Source organism: Carcharhinus amblyrhynchos, chromosome 1, assembly GCF_965287045.1.
Source record: "Carcharhinus amblyrhynchos chromosome 1, sCarAmb.v2.hapA, whole genome shotgun sequence".
In the NCBI taxonomy this organism is placed as follows: Eukaryota; Metazoa; Chordata; class Chondrichthyes; order Carcharhiniformes; family Carcharhinidae; genus Carcharhinus; species Carcharhinus amblyrhynchos.
The window spans coordinates 168,115,858-168,135,723 of NC_137324.1; the positions used below are offsets into that span (position 1 = coordinate 168,115,858).

Sequence of the window (19,866 nt, forward strand, 5' to 3'; positions counted from 1 at the left end):
TATCTAGGTGTTCCAGGGTTAAGTGTAGGGCCAGGGAGATGGCGTCTGCTGTGGATCTGTTGCAGCGATGGGAGAACTGTAGTGGATCCAGGCAGTCTGGGGGGCTGGAATTGATTTGTGCCATGACTAACCTTTTGAAGCACTTCATAATGATAAATATCAGAGCCACCAGACGTCATTAACTCACACTGCCTGGCTTTTCTTTGGTACCAGGCTGGCTGATGGTTGTCTTGAAGCAGATAGGGACGTCAGATTGGAGTAAAGAGAGTTAAAGATATCTGAGAATACCCACACCAGCTGGTTCAGCAAAAATCCCGACAGTGCACAAGGAGACCTCACAGCCAACCGAGCCTACGCCAACAACACTCCCACCCAGACCCTATACCCGTATCCCCATATATCTGCCCTGCCAGTCCCCCTAATGCTAATGTGGAATTTAGCATGGCCAATCAACCTAACTCGCGCATATTTGGACCGCGTGGGGAAAACCACGCAGACACGGGGAGAATGCGCAAGCTCCACATGTGCTTGCAAGGTGACCAGGGCTGGAATTTAAATGTAAAAGGCTACTTGATATTTTGGAAGAAAGCTAGGAAAAGGTGCTGAGATGGTTGTGTTTATTAGCGCGAGTGACCTTAGTTCATAAGGAGAAAAATGTATAACCAGTTTGGATAGAGATAAGAAATAGCAAATGTTGAGAGTTCACTTGTGGGAATCATTCATAGCCCCACTAACTTTGGACAAAGTACGCAGGAATAAAATAATGGGGGCTCAGAAGAAAGGTATGGCAATAGATAATCATTGGTTATTTTTCTTTTCCGTATAAATTGGATGAATCATACTAGCAAATGTTGCCTGGAAAGCAAGTTTCTTGAGTGTATTTGGGACAATTTCTTAGAACAGTATGTTCTAATAACGAATAGGGAGCAGCTTATTTTAGACCTGGTGATATGTAATGGGACAGGATTAAGTTTAAGTTTTGTTAGTGTCACAAGTAGGCTTATGTTAACACTGCAGTGAAGTTACTGTGAAAATAAACTAGCCGCCACACACTGTTCGGGTATACTGAGGGAGAATTAAGTATGGCCCATGCCCCTAACCAGCATGTCTTTCAGACTGTGGGAGGAAACTGGAGCACCTGGAGGAAATTCATGCAGACACACGGAGAACATGTAGACTCCACACACTGACCTAAGCCGGGAATCAAACCCAGACCTCTGGTGCTGGGAGGCACCGTGCTGATTAATTAGTGACCTCATAGTAATGGAGCCTTCATGCAATGGTGATTATAACTTGGCAGAATTTCACATTCGGCTTGAGGGTGAGAAATGTTGCGAAAAGTCTAGTACCTTAAAGTTTAGCCAACTCTGCTTACTCTGACTTTATTAAAGTTAAAGTAGCTTAAAAGTTTGGACAGTGGAGAAGCAGTAGCAGACGTTAAAGGAAACATTTCGTTAACCATCAGAAAAGATTTTAAAAAACTCTAGGAGAAGATTGCACCATCCATGGCCATCTAATGAGTTTGAGATTTTATCAAATTTAAAAAAAGCGTACAATAGGGCAAAGATTAGTGGAAGGTCAGAAGATTGGACAGATTTTAGAAATTTAGAAAGGGATGGAAAGAGTAAGTTAGTTAGAAATACTAAAAAAACATATTGTAAGAGCTTTTGTAGAGTAACTTTAGTCCCTTGGAGTGAGAAGCTAGGGATTGAATGCTGGGAAACAAGGAAGTGGCAAAAAGTGATGAACTGTTATTTATTTTGTAAAAACAAATGGCTGCAGGAATAGAAGATGCATTAGTTGTGGACTTCTAAAACTCCCAGATTCTCCAGATTTTCACAGTAACTTCATTGCAGTGTTAATGTAAGCCTACTAGTGACACTAATAAATAAACTTAACTTGGGTCCCAGCGATCTAGAAAATCGCAAATGTGACACCTCTATTCAAGAAGGGAGGGAGATAGAAAGCAGGAAACTTATAGGCTAGTTAGCCTACTATTTGTCATAGGGAAAATGGCAGAATCCATCATTAAGGAGGTAATAGCAGGGCATTTAGAAAATTGCAATGTAATGAGGTCAACTAACATGATTTTGCGTCAGGGAAATCATGTTTGACTCATTATTAGCATTCTTTGAAGAATTAACAAGCAAGGTGGATAAGGAGAATCTGTGAATGCAGTGTACTTGGACTTCCAAAAAGTATGGTTGAAGGCATAGGCCTCAATGGTTACTACACAAAATAAGAGCTCTTGTGGGTTAAGTGGTGGCAAATTAGCATGGATAACAGATTAGTTAGGTAATAGGAAGCAGAGAGTTGGGATTAATGGATCATTTTTGGGTTGGCAAGCCGTAATTATTATTAAGGATTAATGTTGAGTCCTCAATTCTTTGCAATCTATATCAATAACTTGGATAAAGGGACTAATTGGTTGCTAAATTTGCTGCTGAAACTGTTATGGTCCATGGTGATGCTATTGGAGAAGTCAGATCCCAGGATGGAACCTCACTTAAATCCTAGTTTTAAGAAACGCGGAGGGCTGCTAATGAACAGAGTCGCAGGAATCTGCTGAGGAACTCTTAATAAAATAATAAATGTTCTTTTAAGAAGAAAAGATTAACTATGTTACAATACTCCTTCACCCCAACTATATCTTTATAGATGCACACGGATTCGTAAGAATAACGTGAATTACAAAGTCTCTCTTATGCTCTTAGTGATCACAGTAAGTTGAGTATATAGAAACCGATAGTGACCTGTAGTCAAACTGCACTCTGAAACCAAGTGACAGATGCTACGCAAAGCAACTTTTGCAAATTTGTCATCAACTCTGCCCAGACACTTGTCACACTATGAGCCAACTGGTTGCACCGTCTTTCACACAAGGGTTTACTCTGTCTTTCAAACGAGGGTTTACTATCTCCACACTCGAAGAACACGCTCTGAAATTTGCTTCCAACCTACATTTTCACTTGGGCATCTTAAACAAGGATCCACCTCTCCCTCTGATGTTCCAATTGCCATGTGCATTCAAGTTTCACCTTCCGAGCACACTCTCAGATACTCAGTCAAATCAACAGAGCACCACTGCTTCACAGGCCCCTAGTAAGGAGTCCCCAGAGTTTGGCTGTCTACTCTGATCCTCTGGATTCTCGGCAGGATCCCTGGGACTTAACCTTTTCAATAGTCCTGGGACTTAGTTCCAGGCAGACCACTGCAGTACTCCTTCTGGCCATTGTGGCTTGGCCAGAGCGAATTCAATTGGCCAATAGCTCTCATGGGGTGGGCTTCCTTCCTTCCAAGGGTAGATGGAAGTTCCTGCCCACTGCCAGTCAACACTCAAGTGAGCGCTATATGGTAATGGGCTTCTGAGAGTTGACAGTAATGCATTATGTGCAAACTCTCTGGATGTTAAATTTTGATCGCCCACCAAACTTAGAATTCTACCCTATGGTACAGAAGGATATAGGTGTCCGAGTACATGAACAGCAGAAATTTAGTGTGCAGGTACAGCAAGTGATTAGGAAGCTGGTTAGAGTGTTGGCATTTATTGGAAGGTGATTGAGTATAAAATAGGGAATCTGTACAGGGCCTTAGTGAGACCCCATCTGGACTGCCATGAACTGTTCTGGTCTCCTTATTTCAGAAAGGATATTATTGTTTTGGAAGCAGTTCAGCAAAGGTTCACTTGATTGAAGAGGTTTTCCTATGAAGAGTGATTGATCAGCTGGGGGCTAGAACCAGTGGAATTTAGAGGAATGATGAATGATCTGATTGAAGCATGTAAGACTCTGAGGGAATTTGACTCATTGGATGTTGGGAGAATAGATTCCATGTGGGGAAGTCTGAAACTTGAGTTTTCTGCTGCTGACCTTCCCTGTAAGTCGTACAAATGTGGATATTGGACAAGGGTGACTTTGGGCTAGACATCTGGCCAACAATGATAGTCTAGACTCGCAGATGAATAGATGCTTTAGTGAGGCATCAAAATTTGATCAGTATTAGTGAAACTGTATTCTTGAGTGGGGTAATAGCTTATCATAAACAAGTTGGCAAAGAACATAATTTTCACATTGGTTTAAGAAAAGTTATTTTGTATTTAGTCTCAAGTTCAGGAATCCATTGTTGTTTGAACAGGATGGAGTCCTCTTTTTCTGACCATTACGCATCATAAACTGATGGTGTCTGTCTCTGCCTCTCCCCTTCACAGTAATGACTTCAGCAAGTTAGTGGCTGAAGAATACCTCAGATTTTTTGACTTCACCGGTTTGACTTTGGACCAATCCCTAAGGTAAGCTGGAGGTTATATTACACCTGGTTTTGTCCTGATAATTGATTGATGTTTGCGTTTCATAGCATCTTAGAATCCTACAGTGCAGAAGGAGGCCATTCTGTCCATTGCACCAACCACAATCCCGCCTGGGCCCTATTCCCATAACCCCATGCATTTACCTTAGCTAGTCCCCCTGATACTAAGGGGGCAATTTAGCATGGCCAAACCGCCTAACCTGCACATGTTTGGACTGGGAGCAAACCGGAGCACTCAGAGGAAATCCACGCAGACGAGGTGAGAATGTACCAACTCCACGTAGACGCTCAATGACCCAAACCAGGAATTGAACCCTAGTCCCTGGCACTGAGAGGCAGCAGTGCTAACCACTGTGCCAACCTGGGAAAGCTCCCTATCCCACCTACCCCCCACAACATAGGGAAGTGGCTTGAAGACTGACTGTGGAGTCCTGCATTTATTTAGCACCTTTCATAACCTCAATATATCCTTACATGCTTTACAACCAATGAAATCCTGTTTTAATGTGTGATCACTTTTGCGATGTAGGCAATTCTTCCCCTTGGAGCCCATCCAGAGATCTGTTTGAAACACTGTGGAACTGAATTCTAGTCCTTACCTATGGATCATTTCCAGTGGTGATATTGAGTTAACCCTCTTCCATGCACACAAATTTCAGAGTTACAGGGTTGAAGCAAGGCAGGCCAGCACGACAAAGTTTTCATAAGTGACGATGGGAATGATATCACTCGGAGTTGATTACACACCATTTTCCCCACCCACCAACAGCCCATCCCCCACACCCCCAGAAATCTATCCCACACCATCTACCACTTCACTCACCAGACAGGAAACAAACAGTCCTCTGTTGAAGAGGCAACATCTTCCCTTCTTGTTCCTGTGGTTTGACCGAGCATTCTGAAAGCATTCAAGCTGTTGCCTCCAGCTCATGCAGAGAATCAGTTTGCTATCAGAATGGAGGACAAAGAACAGTACCGCACAGGAACAGGCCCTTCGGCCCACCCAAGCCTGCGCTGATCACGTTGCCTACCTAGACCAACTGCCTGTATCCCTCTATTCCCCGACTGTTCATGTGTCTATCTAGATAAGTTTTAAATGTCGCCAACTTATCTGCCTCAACCACCTCACTAGGCAGTGCATTCCAGGTCTCCACCACTCTGTGTAAAAAAAAACCTTTCCCGCACATCTCCACTGAATCTTTCCCTCCTTATCTTGAACTTGTGCCCCCTTGTAATTGTCATTTCTGCCCTGGGAATATGTTCCCACTGTTCACCCTATGTATACCTCTCAAAATTTCATAAGCGTCTGTCAGGTCACTCCTCAGCCTCCGTCTTTCCAGGGAGAACAATCCTAGTTTATTCAATCTCTCCTCGTAGCTAATACCCTCCATACCAGGCAACATCCCGCTAAGATTTTTCTGTACTTCCGATAGTGTGGTGACCAGAATTGGATACAGTATTCCAAATGTGGCCTAACCAACATTTTATACAACTGTAACATAATTTGCCAACTTTTCTAAGTGCAGCTCCGTTAGTAAGTTTGAAGTGTAATATCTGGGAGATGTGACAGGGAGAGCTATTGGGTAACAAGTCAATACTGCATCCACCTTTTTGCTTTAGTACACCGATTAAGCTGTCCCATCCCGATCGTTTAGATTCGTTTTTGGATCTGATTGGATGTCACCTCATTCTTGCGGTCATTTTGCCGTCTCTCTCTTTGGCGAAGAGGTTTGACTCCTGACACCTTTGAAGGGACGTAGCAAAACAACTACGCTCTTGCAAAAAGGGACGGTTTGTGCCGGGGCAGAAGTGTCCTGAAATTAATGACCTCTCTCCACAATGTCCTTTGTTACTGGGTCACTTCATCAACCGTACACAGGTGAATGGAGTGTATCCGTCATTGAACTGCTACTCAGCAGCCAAGTGATTTATTTTTACTTCAGTAATAGTGACTGGTTCTATTATAGGCGGCACGATGGCACAGTGGTTAGCACTGCTGCCTCAGAGTCAAGGACCTGGGTTCGATTCCTAGCTTGGGTCACTGTCTGTGGGGAATCTGCACATTCTCCCCGTGTCTGCGTGGGTCTCCTCCAGGTGCTCCAGTTTCCTCCCACATTCCAAAATATGCAAGTTAGGCAAATTGGCCATGATAAATTGACCCTTGTGTCAGGGGAATAGGGCCTGAGTGGGCTTCTGTGCACTTGATGGGCTGAATGGTCTCCTTCTGTACTGTAGGGAGTCTATGTATGACTTATCCCTGTAAACCCATAGTACGACGGGCGCCGGAGTGTGGTGACGGGGATTTTCACAGCAACTTCATTGCAGTGTTAATGTAAGCCTACTTGTGACACTAATAAAAAAAACTTGAAAGGAATTGTGAAGGATGTGTCTTGCACTGTTTCACATAATTGTGCTTTATATTGATAGCTAAGAACCAAGTCTGCAATGCAGGTTCTCAGCAGTAATGAGCCAGAATTTGAATGTAGCACGGCTTCCTGAGATGGTTTTATGCAATAAAAGAATTACATTTGAGATTTGATCTTTGTAACCTGCACAAAAGCAATACAACTTCCTCTGTTTGAGTTGACTTCAAATTTACTGAATGTTAACTGATCGGGATGCTTGGCACCAGTGAGTGAGATACTGGAGCTCAGATTGAGGGCAAATACTGTGAACCTAATGCAGAAAGTCCCTGATTACCTCGAGGTTAAAAACTCCTACCAGAATAAGCTTTGAGAAATAGCCTCTGGGATTTGACGATTGAACCATTGTACTTTGGGGAATCCGCCTACGTTTAGTTTCTAAAGCTAGATCACACGATTAGTTTGTCTAGTCTCTGGTGCACATCAAATATTTATCGTGGTATGTATCAGTGCTTGTTTCTTTAACTTTTTTATTGTTCCGTTGCAGATTTTTCTTGAAAGCATTTGCACTAATGGGGGAGACTCAGGAGCGAGAGCGGGTTTTAATCCACTTCTCCGAAAGATACTACCAGTGTAACATGGGCACTATTCCTTCTCAAGGTAAACCCTCAGACCGGTGGGATGTGCAATTGCAGGTCTGTGTTAGCACTCAGGACAATGGGGGCAATCAACAAGGGATCAGAGCAGCCTCACAAGTTTGAGGCAGATACGTGGTTAGGTGAATTGGCCGTGCTAAATTCTCCCTCAGTGTACCCACACAGGGTGTGGCAACTTGGGGGTTTTCATAGTAACTTCATCGCAGTGTTAATGTAAGCCTACTTGTGACACTAATAAATAAACTTCAAACTTAAAAAAAAAAGTTCGGTCCAGTTGGTCAATCCCAGCCCGTTGTGTTTCAAAATAGCACAACCTATTCGCCCCATAACATATCGCCTCTCAGTGCCTGTGGGACCTATTCCATACTCAACTGGATGTATCAGCCAATGGTGAACATTACAATGCCTCATTGTTTAAACACATCTGGGGTAAGTATTTTGCACAACAGCACCCCCTTCTGTTCAAAGAGATCTAATTCTATTCAGGTCCACGTGCAAATCAATTTTTACACGCTAACTTTTAAATGATCAATAGCTTCAGCAGCATATTAAGTAATGAAGAATTGTGCCACACAGCCATTTAAAATCTCAGTCATAACTCCGTTCTGATATCCGCTACAGAATGCGGCAGTGACTTTTTTTTTCTTCAATGCCTCTGGCTTCTGACACAGATCTCACTGCAATGCATATCCCTCAGCCGCTCCTCTATTTCCCTTTTGTCAATCTGACAGCAGGACACACAGCTAAATCTAAATGAAGCTTTTACATTAGAGAGTTGATAATCTTGCGCTGATTAAAAGTAGTTTCACACAGTGGCACAGCGGTTGGCATGGCTGTCTCACAGCACCGGGGACCTGGGTTCGATTCTGGCCTTTGCCTGTGGGGAGTCTGTAAGTTCTTCTCTTGTCTGCATGGGTTTCGTCTAGGTGCACCAGTTCCTCCCACAGTCTGAAAGATGTGCAGGTTAGATTGATTGACCATGCTAAACTGCCCCTTAGTGTCCAAAGATGTGTAGGTTAAGTAGATTAGCCATGGTAAGTGTGTGTGATTACAGGGATAGGGCAGGGGTGGGTTGAATAAGATATTCTGTCAAAGAGTTGGTACAGACTTTGGTGTCCAAAGATGTGTAGGTTGGGTGGATAAGCCATTGTAAATGGGACGGCAGGGTGGCATAGTGGTCAGCACTGCTGCTTCACAGCACCAGGGACCCGGGTTCAATTCCTGGCTTGGGTCACTGTCTGTGTGGAGTTTGCACATTCTTCCCATGTCTGCAAGGGTTTCCCCCTCCCCCCTGGGTGCTCTGGCATCCTCCCACATTCCAAAGATGTGCAAGTTAGGTGGATTGGCCATGCTAAATTGCCCCTTAGTGTTAGAGGGGCTAGTTAGGGTAAATGCATGGGGTTATGGGTATAGGGCCTGGGTGAGGTTGTAGTCGGTGCAGATTTGATGGGCCGAATGGTCTCTTTCTGCACTGTAGTATTCTCTAAATGGGCTGAGTTATGGGGATAGGGTGGGCCTGGGTAAGATGTTCCAGTGGAGAGATGGTGCAGACATGATGGGCCGAATGGCCTCCTGCACGGTATAGATTCTAGGGTTCTATAGTATGTTTGATCGACTTTAGGATATGCGTCTCACCGTTTTGGTTTTGTTTTGTTTTGTTCTTTCTTGCAACCCTAGTGACATTTCATGAATTCTATCTGTGAAAGTATCCCATTTTTCTTCTAACCCCCAGTCATCATTATCCAAATGATCTGCTATTCTGCACAGTTTAACTGGTACAGATATCACACTCTCTGCAGCCTTGGTTTAGCTGATCCAGTTGAACCTAATATTGTCCAAGCATCACTCAGCAAGGTGGTTTAAAAGTTTCTTTTCCAAATTTAATGTTTGAATGCCCCGCAATTTAAATAAAAATCATGATTCGATATTTCTATATTGCATGTTTAACAGATGTAAATCTCAGTTTTAACTCTGGGCGTTAACTTTATTTATATTTACATATACTTACCAGGTATTCTCAACAATTCAATGTTAGTACTTTGCTTTGTGTTTTCCATGGGATGTGGCTTTGCCATATTAGTTGCCCATCTCTAATTACCCTTGAACTGAAAGGTTTAGCTACTTCAACTAACTCAGTCAAGAGTCAGGCAAATTGCTGTGGATCTGGAGTCTCGTGCAGGCCAGGTCAGGGAAGGACAGCAGATTTCCTCCCCTGAAAGGCATTTATGAGTCAGATGGGTTTTTACAGCAATTGATTATGTGATTATCATCACCGAGACCAGCTTTCAATTCCAGATTTTATTAAATTCATTGAATCTAAATTCTACCACCTGACGCAGTGTGATTTGAATCTGTGTCTCTGGAACGTTAGCCTGGATCTCTAAATTACCAGCCGAGTGATTTCCCACTGCTCCACCAACTCTCCCACTTGATGGCATAACTAAAGATATTCAAAACTAGCCTAAGCAGTTATGGCTGTGTCCACACATGGACTAGATGCTAGGGGGCTACTGCTTATCATTAGCTTAACTACTCATTCCAGTGAACCCTACAAGAGTTGAGCACTTGACAAGATAATATTTGGAAATGTTGCATAAATAATTCGAGTTGTAATGAATGCCAAATGAGTGTTGCACGCTTGGGAGGGATAGCCTATGATCCATAGAATCTCTACAGTGCAGAAGCAGACCATTTGGCCCATTGAGTCTGCAACAACCTCCACTGAGATCCTATCCCCGTAACTCCACATATTTACCCTGCTAATCCCTCAACCCTGCACATCTTGGAACACTAAGGGCCAATCAATCAGAGGAGGAAACCAGAGCACTCAGAGGAAACCCACACAGACCAAATATTTGCGGGTTAAGTTGATTGGCCGTGCTAAATTGACCCTAGTGTCGGGGGTTTGGCAGGGTAAATGTGTGGGGTTATGGGGATAGGGCCTGGGTGGGTTTGTGATTTGGTGCAGACCTGATGGGCTGAGTGGCCTCCTTCTACACTGTTGGGATTCCATGATTCACAGGGAGTAGATGCAAACTCCACTCGGTCAGGCAAGACTGAAATCGAACCCAGTCCCCTGGTGCTGCAGTGCAGCAGAGCTAACCACTGTGCCAGTCTTCTCAAAGTTCTCACCCACTGTGGTTTTTTTTCCCCCTCGCTGCTCATCAGTGTCTATGGTTAACCAGTTGATAGAGAGTAATTCATGGTGCTGTTCACCATTTCACCATTTCATGTCACTCACAGGATGATAGAATGGCATTCTTTGTGTCTGGCAAATTCCTTCTATTCCTTTCCTGCTCTCAGTTCTTTTTAATCTGCTCCCAAGGGGCACAAGAAATTAGGTTAGTGACCATTCTTTCTTCAAGATCTTCTCTCCCCTGTGCACACCGTGGCCTGCCATTGTGCACCTTCCCACGATGAAGTTTAGCCTTTTTCACAATTTGTTACCTGACAACTGTTTTATCCCGGAAGTTATGAAATTGAGACAGGAAAAAAAGACAGTAGGACTAGGGGGCACAGCCTCAAGATAAAGGGGAGGCGGTTTAGAACGGAGTTGAGGAGGAACTTCTTCACTCAAAGGGTGGTGAATCTCTGGAATTCTCTGCCCGTTGAAGTGGTGGAGGCTGCCTCGCTAAATATTTTTAAGAAGCGGGTTGATGGGTTCTTGATAAGAGAGGGGATTAAGGGTTATGGGGAGAGGGCGGGAAAGTGGAACTGAGCCACAACAGATCAGCCATGATCTTATTGAATGGCGGGGCAGGCTCGAAGGGCTAGATGGCCTACTGCTCCTATTTCTTATGTTCTTATGTTCTTAAATGTACCGTCTGCTGGTCTCATAACTTTATTTATAGGGCGGCACAGTGATTAATACTGCTGCTCACAGCGCCTGGGAACTGGGTTCGATTCCTGGCTTGTGTCACTGCCTGTGTGGATTCTGCATGTTCTCCCAGTGTCTGTGTGGGTTTCCTCCCACAGTCCGAAAGATGCGCTGGTTAGGTGCGTTGGCTGTGCTAAATTCTCTGTGTACCCGAATAGGTGCCAGAGCGTGGCAACTGGGGGATTTTCATAGTAACTTCATTGCAATGTAAGCCTATTTCTGAGACTAATAAATGAATTAAAAAAAAACTAGCTAACTAATGCCTTCTCATTATTTCTGATCACTATGTAGCGATTAATTTCTATCCAAAATAAATCATACCAAAGTTCTGTGGCTATTACAGGATGACTTCGATGATGGGATGTTTTACTGTATAGATTTCACAGCTAATTTCCTGGTATTGAAAATTGGAAAGCATTTTAATTTCTCAACTGAGTGTTAGCCTAGTTGGGAAAATACATCTTGGGGGAAATGGATTGAAGTCAAGTTGACATTGAGTGGTTTGATTGGAATTTGAGATTGTTCCATTGAGGTTTGTTTTCCCTCGTTGTATTTGCAAACTTTTTACCAGTGGCTGTCTGGGAGCTGAATGCTTTTAGCCTGAGATACTCCATTGTCATCCTTGCCTGGTCTTCCCTCTTGGAGGGAAAAGGGTGCGAAGACTTGTATCAATGGATTTATTCATCAGTAATTTTGATTGAGCGATGTGAATGCAGGGCGATTGGTCCATAAATAGTTGCTCATCTCTTCAGCATCAGATGGTCATGGCCAGTTAAGGCTGACTTGTCAGATTGGGGAATGTGGATGGCTTTGATGCTGAACACCAGAATAAACCTTTTCTATCCTTTTTCAGATGGAGTCCATTGCCTTACTTGTGCACTGATGTTGTTGAATACAGATCTTCATGGCCATGTGAGTAAAGGAACTCCTTGAAGAACAAACTAACTTCTTAATTTGAACACACAAATTTAACATTGCGGGCACAATTTTGGATATTGAGATTCTCTTACTTGATGTAATAGGAATGTGTAAGATAATTTGTTCCTCATAGTGATGGGCCTGATTTGGTTCACTAATACATTCTCTTTTGGCATTTCAGTTCTTTACCTTCAATACAACTCAATTGATTAAAATTAGTTTGCAAACCTCTACCATAATTTTTCTCCAATATTTCTATCTCGGCTAACGGTTTATATTCTGAAGACTGTCAACAGTGCACTTGTTTATTCATATTGGGCAGACCCATCAGAATGGTTACCTGAGGACATCATTAATATTCATTTGCCTTGCGGCTCACTGATTCCGACTGAAAGTCATTGCTGTCAACCTAGACAGGTCTGAGCTTGATTTGTAAACCTTTAAAAAAATGTCATTGCATTGGAGTTATTTTCATTCCAGAATTACTCACTGGTATCATGTTCACTGGTCATAACGCTCAGCTTACGTTAGCAGAATGTTTCCCCTTCTCTATCCTCGCATTATTAGTGACAGTGTCATTGTTGATAAGGGACAAAGTTACCCTCCGCATGCAGCAAGAATGCATAGAGTCATAGAGGTTTACACCATGGAAACAGGCCCTTCAGCCCAACATGTCCGTGCCACCCTTCTTTGTAACCACTAAGCTAGTCCCAATTGCCTGCATTTGGCTCATCTCCCTCTATCCCCATCTTACCCATGTAACTGTCTGAATGCTTTTTGAAAGACAAAATTGTACGCGCCTCTAATACTGCTTCTGGCAGCTTGTTCCAGACACTGACTGAAAAAGTTGCCCCTCTGGACCCTTTTGTATCTCTCCCCTCTCACTTGAACCTAGTTAACCGGAATATTTTCTCCACTACCGCACCATACCCTACCTCTTTTTCAAGACATTAAGCCTTAGGAAGGATCGAACTCCTTGTATCTTCTACAGCGTTTGTTGCTTTAAGGTGTGTTGCAATTAAAATACAACTGGGTGATGCAGATGCACCAAATTTGCTAGAACGTGGCATAACAAACATTTGTGGAATATCGCAGAATACTGCGGTGCAGAAGAGGCCCTTCGGCCCATCAAGCCTGCACCAACACATGAAATGCCCTGACCTGCCCACCTAATCCCACTTGCCAGCATTTGACCCGTTGCCTTGAATGTTATGGCGTGCCAAGTACTTTTTAAAGGATGTGAGGCATCCCACAATCTCCAGGCAATACATTCCAGACCAAATGCTGTGCTGATTTGCAAACATGATGTGGAGATGCTGGCGTTGGACTGGGGTAAACACAATAAGAAGTCTCACAACACCAGACTAAAGTCCAACAAGTTTCTTTGTAGCAATTAGCAGACAGCAGAGAAAGCCAGAATATGAGGGGAGAGTGTAGAATGTACAAAGCAAGTTTCTTTGAAGGTGTTCTTCCAGTGCGGGTTGTTAAACATTGCCCTCATTGAGTAACTTTAACACTCTGACCTCAGGCCTCATATGAACAGGACCATCAGCCGCCTTAGAGACAGTTTACAAATCTACAGTTCTGGGTTCCATTCGCTAATTTGGGACCAGGTTCTGAATCAAAGTTGCTTCAGCCTTGGTTTGAGCAGCACACCGCGTCACCAGGGGAGATCTCGGCCACGTAGTCAATAGGCACCGTTGGAGCATTTTGAGATGCATCTCTGTTGCAATGTTCAACGCTGGGTTCCGGGACACAATTCAGATGCATTTCAAGAACACAGTCAGGCTAAACATGATGGAGCGGCTCTGTCCCCCTATACTTCAGTGGTCACTACTAACAGAATCTTATTGGACACCAGTAATCTTCACCCTTCTAAGAATGCCTCGAGTGCAGGAAGACAGGGATGGAGGTGCCTGGCATTTTATGCTAGTTCCTTGCCAGAGCGGTGAACTGGAGTTGGCCCTGAAAGAAAGCAAGAAATCCTCTGGAGTTGGGGCAGTGACAACTGAAGATTACTGAAGTCCACGGTCAACTTCTCACCAAATCTGCACTTAACGCAGTCCATTAAGTGGGAGTGCCAAAGTGAAAATACCAGAATGTCTTAGTGTACCAGGTAGATATAGGATAGTTAGTAGCTGTCGGTGGCAGTCGTTAGCACTGCTGCCCCTCAGCGCCAAGGACCTGGGTTCAATTCCGGCCTCAGGTCACTGTCTATGGAGTTTGCACGTTCTCCTCGTGCCTGCGTGGGTTTCCTCTGGGAGTTCCAGTTTCTCCCCTCAGTCCAAAGATGTGCGGGTTAGGTCGATTGCCCATGCTAAATTGACCCTAGTGTCAGGGGATTAACATGGTAAATTTTGTTACAGGAGTAGGGTCTAGGTGGGATTGTGCAAACTCGATGGGCCAAATGACCTGTACTGTAGGGATTCTATGTGTGACATATCCTGGTAAACTCATAGTATTACTAGGGGGTCTCACTGTTACACCAGCTGCAGTGTTATCCTTTTACAAAAATCGTTCCTCAGGATTTGAGGGTGGCTAGCAAGGTAAGTACTGCTCATCTTCCCAGCATTTGAAATAGACAGATTCCCTCAGCATCTAGGATGTTTCGTTAAGATCATCTTTCATCCTACTAAACTCCCAATGGGTATGGGTCCAACCTGTTCAACTGCTTCTCACATGGGGAATCAATCATGTGAACTTTGGAAATGGAATGCAAGTGTTGAAGCTGACACATGGTGTGGGGTTTTCCGACCACACTCACTCCAAAAGCAGAAAATCCCACCTGAGGAAAGCTCCCCTTAAGGAATCTACAGAGAGATATAGACAGGTTAGGTGAGTGGACAAAAACTTGGCAGATGGAATATAATGTAGGAAGATGTGAAATCATGCCCTTTGGTAGGAGCCGAATATAATTTAAATGGAGAAAGACTGCAGAAAGCTGCAGCACAGAGGGATCTGGGAGTCCTCATGCATAAATCATAAAAAGCTAACATACAAATTCAACAGTTAATTGGAAAAGTAAATGGAGTATTGGCCTTTGTTTCAAAGGGAATGGGGCATAAAACTAACAAGGCACTCGTTAGACCACCCCGGAGCAATGTGACTTTCTGATAAACCAGCGGGTTCGCGTTGGGGAGAGACTATTCGCCTTCTCCATGTGTGGGAAGAAATTCTCCCAATAACCCTGCATTACTGAACACCAATTGGTCCACTCTGATCAGAGACCTTTAAAATGTTCTGACGGTGAGAAGAGCTTCAACAGCAGGCGAGACAAGATGGCACACCAAGGTACGCATGGTGGGGAACGACCGTTCACCTGCTCCCACTGTGGAAAACAATTCACCCAACCTCCTTGTACACTGCTCACTCTGGGGAGAGACTGTTTACTTGCTCTGGGGGTGGGAAAGGATTCATTCAGTCATCCCATCTGATGAGACACCAGCGAGTGCACGAGTGATTACAGGATTTAGATTCTGCTGTTATTGCTGCTGTTAATCAGATCCAAAACTGAACCATGTTTGTTTGGACAGTTAACATTTGTTTCTGCTGATGTTAATGCCTGGACTGAAGTTTACTGTTGTGGTTCTATATCAAATAAATCAGATATGACGGCATGGTGACACGGTGGTTAGCTCGGAAATTAGTTTCACCTCAACTTAATGTACTTTTAATTCTGCTTGTGTGAGCAGCAGAGTTTGCAACCAACTCTAACTAGGCCTTTGTTTTTAGAGATCACATAAACATTGGATAGTACAGTGGTTAGCACTGGGTTCGATTCCTGACTTGGAGACTCTGAACAGACAGTGATCTATGTTCTCCCCATGTCTGCGTGGGTTTCCTCTGGGTGCTGTCCCATGATCTGAAAGACTTGCTGGTTAGATGCATTGGCCATGCTAAATTCTCCCCCAGTGTACCCAAACAGGCACCAGAGTGTGGCAACTAGGAGATTTTCATAGTATCTTTATTGCACTGTTAATGTAAGCCTACTTGTGACACTAATAAATAAACATTAAATTTGTTTCCATTCTTGAAAGAAAAGATTGGTTTTGTTCCAATCAGCTGACCAAAATAAGCAGCAGAAAGTGCAGTTAATCACAAGTGCCTGCAGATGGCACAATACTCCACATCTTAGGAATGGGTTTATGAAGCTGGATGTTTCCATTGCTTGTTGAGTATAATTGTTCACCCTCACGCACATGGTGCAGGAGGGACCCTATGTGGCACAGCATATTCCTGTACCCCTGTGCAGCACCATGAAGTACTACACTCCTGTCAATGAGTGGGAGAGATAGTTGGCTTGTGTGGTTCTTACTCCTTTCCTGACAGCAGCTACAACATTAGAATTAGTGAAAGTTTTGTAGCAGGTTGATCATTAGGAAGGTGGGAGCAGCAGTAGGCCACTTGGCCCACCAAGTCTGCTTTACCATTTGGTTAGATCATTGCCGATCATCCACCTCAGTGCCATTTTCCTACATGGTCTTCGTATCCCTTGATATCGTTAACACATCGAAATCATAGAATCCCTACAGTGCAGAAGGCGGCCATTTGGCCCATTGAGCCTGCACTGAGGACAATCCCACCCATCTAGAAATTTATCGCTTTCTGTCTCCAAAATGTTCGGTGAATGAACTTCCACAACCCCCTGGGGATGGAGAATTCCAAAGGTTCTTCACCCTCTGAGTGAACCAATTTCTCCTCATCTCAGTCTTAACTGGTCTGTGACTGTGTCCTCTTGATCCTACACTCACCAGCCTAGAGAAACATCTTATCCAGCTCCACCCTGCTGAGCCCTGTAAGAATTTTGTATATTTCAATGAGGTCACTGCAGTAGCTGGCCTCTTTCACGGGGTGTTCAACAGGGGGATCATGTGACCCAGTTGCCCAGTGGAAAGCGAGCCTGGCGGTCTTGGTGCAGAGTGCTGAGTTTTGCTGCCACAACAGACCCTAGAGCTAAAAGTGTTAGCATTGTGGAAGTACTCTGTAAATATTAGTTGCTTGTGAATCAACTGTTTTAGTTCACTACACTGACTGGTGGTCGCCAATTTTTATTTCATGGGACGTGTGGCTGGCCAGCATTTATTGACCATCCCTAGTTGCCCGAGGGCAATTGAGAGTCAACCACATGGCTGTGGATCTGGAGTAGGCCAGACCAGGTAAGGATGGCAGATTTCCTTCCCTAAAGGACATTAGTGAACCAGATGGATTTTTCCAATAATTGGCAATGGTTTCATCGTCATCAGTTGATTCATAATTCCAGATGTCTTTTATTGAATTCAAATTCCACCAGTTGCTATAGCGGGATTCTCACAATTACTACATTCACCTGCCATTCGTCAAAACTCTAGAGAATACAGGCCCAATCTCTCCTTATAAAATAATCCCACCAACCCAGGGATTAGCCAGGTGAGCATCCAAAGCACTCCCTGTCGGGAAAGTATACTCTCACTTTGGGTAAAGAGATCAAAACTGTACTCAGTCATTCTTTGTGATTTGGGGGTCACTGGTAAGGTCGACACTTACTGCCGATCCCTCATTGTCCTTCAGAAGGTGGCAAGTCTCTGCCTTGGAGTTTGTGTACTGATGGCACAGTCACTTTGCTGTTAGGTCTGGAGTTCCAGGATTTTGACTCAGCACCATCGGAGAAGGGACAGTGTTCATCCATGTCTGGATGGTGTGTGATGTAAAGGCGGTGGTGTTCTCATGCACCTACTGCTCGTAATCTATTAGATGGTTAAAGTGGCAGCGACAGGAGGTGCCGCCATTCTATAGTAACTCTATCACTAAAGCAGTGTGGTGATCATAGGAAGGAAGAACAACATCGTTGCCTGATCTTGAAACCCATACTCCTTTTGATTAAGTATTAATTTACAAGATGTGTGTGTCACTGGCGAGATCACCGTTTATTGCCCATTGCTATACAATTCCGTTGCTTGCTAGGCCACTTCAAAAGGCATTTAAGAGTTAACCGCATTGCTGTGGGCAACTGGGGTCACTTAATAGGCCAAACCAGGTTAGGATTTCCTGCCCTAAAGGGCGTTAATGAACCAGATGGGTTCATACAACATTCCAGTTGTTTCATGGCCGCCATGACTGATACCAGTTTGTTCGATTAATTCAACTTAAATTTCCCAACTGCCACGTGGGATTAGAATTCGTGCGTCTGAATAATTGGTCCAGGCCTCTAGTTTATTCCTATGCTGAACTGGCAATGCAGTTATAGGTTTCACAGCTTTTACACTTACAATGAAAAAGCCTATGGCTACAGTGCTGATTCCTGCTGTATCATCACTTACCAATGTCCCACTTATCCCAATGCTTTGACTCTTACTGACCCATGCACCTTGATTCAACAATATTCAATCATTTGGTATTTCCACATTTTCCTTCCATCCAAATGGCAGTCTAAATAATGTGTCTGAGATTAACTTTGGTTGAATCTTTTGCAATATTTTTTCGACCTTTTGCCTGAAGGTTCCTCCCACATTCCCCCACCAATGATGGTTGGATGAGATTGGCCAGTTCCAAGATGTTCACTGGGATCCATTAGAGTACGTGAGAGAGTTTGCTGCTCTTGATTAGGAATTGAAGTCTGAATCTCCTTTAGGATGCTGTGATACACATGAATATGTAACAGCAATGATAATTCTAACTATACCCTGTATATCTGTGCAAACATGCTTGTCCATAATGGTTCCATATCAATAATGGCTCAATAGCTTGTTGGATAGATACATGCAGTGGTTATTTTTACATTTAGCCTTTTGGAAGCCATGTTGTCATGCAGGTCCAAGATGATGGTGGGCATTTTGAACATAAACCAATAAAATGCAGGCACTTGGGGCGGAATTTTCCCTTCCTGCCCACCATGTGAATCGGAGCAGGTAGGGGTGGACCATGCAAAGGTCCACTGACCTCGGGCAGGAATTTCTGGCTTGGGATGATTTGGGGAAAATCCTTTCCTTGATGTCAACAGCACTTGAAATCTTTGAAGAGTACCTTCTTTCACTCGGAAAGAGAAATCTTGCCCACTGATCCCCCTGCAGCTCTTGCTCAATCAATAGTCTTTTACATTAGTGGTTGGTGACTTAATTTGTTTGCACTTTGTATTTCCTCATCGATATCATGTTTTGCAAAAAAGAGACGTGCTATCAAAGTTTTTCATCTTACACTCATCAGGATAGCTCACAAGAGTCGACCTGCCAGCTAGCATTTGAACAAAGCTGAGCAATTAAGTCTTCTATGCTGCATTTTCCAAGGCAATGTTTTCACCAGTCAGCATCCACATGTCGAACAATCCGTCTTCTCATACAGTATAAATTGTTGTTTCTCCCTTTACTGTTGGCAATTCCTTGTGAACTTCTTGTCCTGTGAAGTGCAAGAGGAAAAACTTTGGTAGCATGTCCTTTTATTTCATCAATACACAAGCTGTGTCCTATCGAATGACTGTTTGAATAGTATGGTTGTTTTCTGCAGACCCTCTGGGCCATGAATGAATTGGTGGGACGGGGGAGGCCATTCAGCCTCTTTAAAACCACTTCCATCATTTAATTAGATCATGACTGATCTGCATTTTAACTTAAACTTTCCTCCTTAATCCCCTGGCCTGATTTCTAAAAAAAAACCTCCGTCACAGTTAATAAATTCTCAACTGACCCAGCCCCAGCAGTTTTTAGGGAAAGATTTCCAGGTTGTAACCACATTTTGGGTGAAGGTACCTCTTCATAATGGCCTGGATCTCTATTTA

The 19,866-nt window shown here is 43.7% G+C and overlaps 1 protein-coding gene across 9 annotated transcripts in view; it reads left to right on the forward strand.

Moving 5' to 3' along the window:
- The window catches only part of psd3l (pleckstrin and Sec7 domain containing 3, like), a 334,929-nt gene that overhangs the window by 188,516 nt on the left and 126,547 nt on the right, over window positions 1-19,866 (forward strand). For 8 of the 9 annotated variants that reach the window (XM_080195046.1, XM_080195047.1, XM_080195048.1 and 5 more), the window contains 3 exons: window positions 4,208-4,288; window positions 7,216-7,328; window positions 12,055-12,113. In XM_080195046.1, coding sequence (XP_080051172.1) covers window positions 4,208-4,288; window positions 7,216-7,328; window positions 12,055-12,113 — 253 coding nt within the window. Of the gene's footprint in view, window positions 1-4,207; window positions 4,289-7,215; window positions 7,329-12,054; window positions 12,114-17,054; window positions 17,276-19,866 lie in introns of those variants that run through there. The other variant, XM_080195056.1, reaches the window with a different exon arrangement.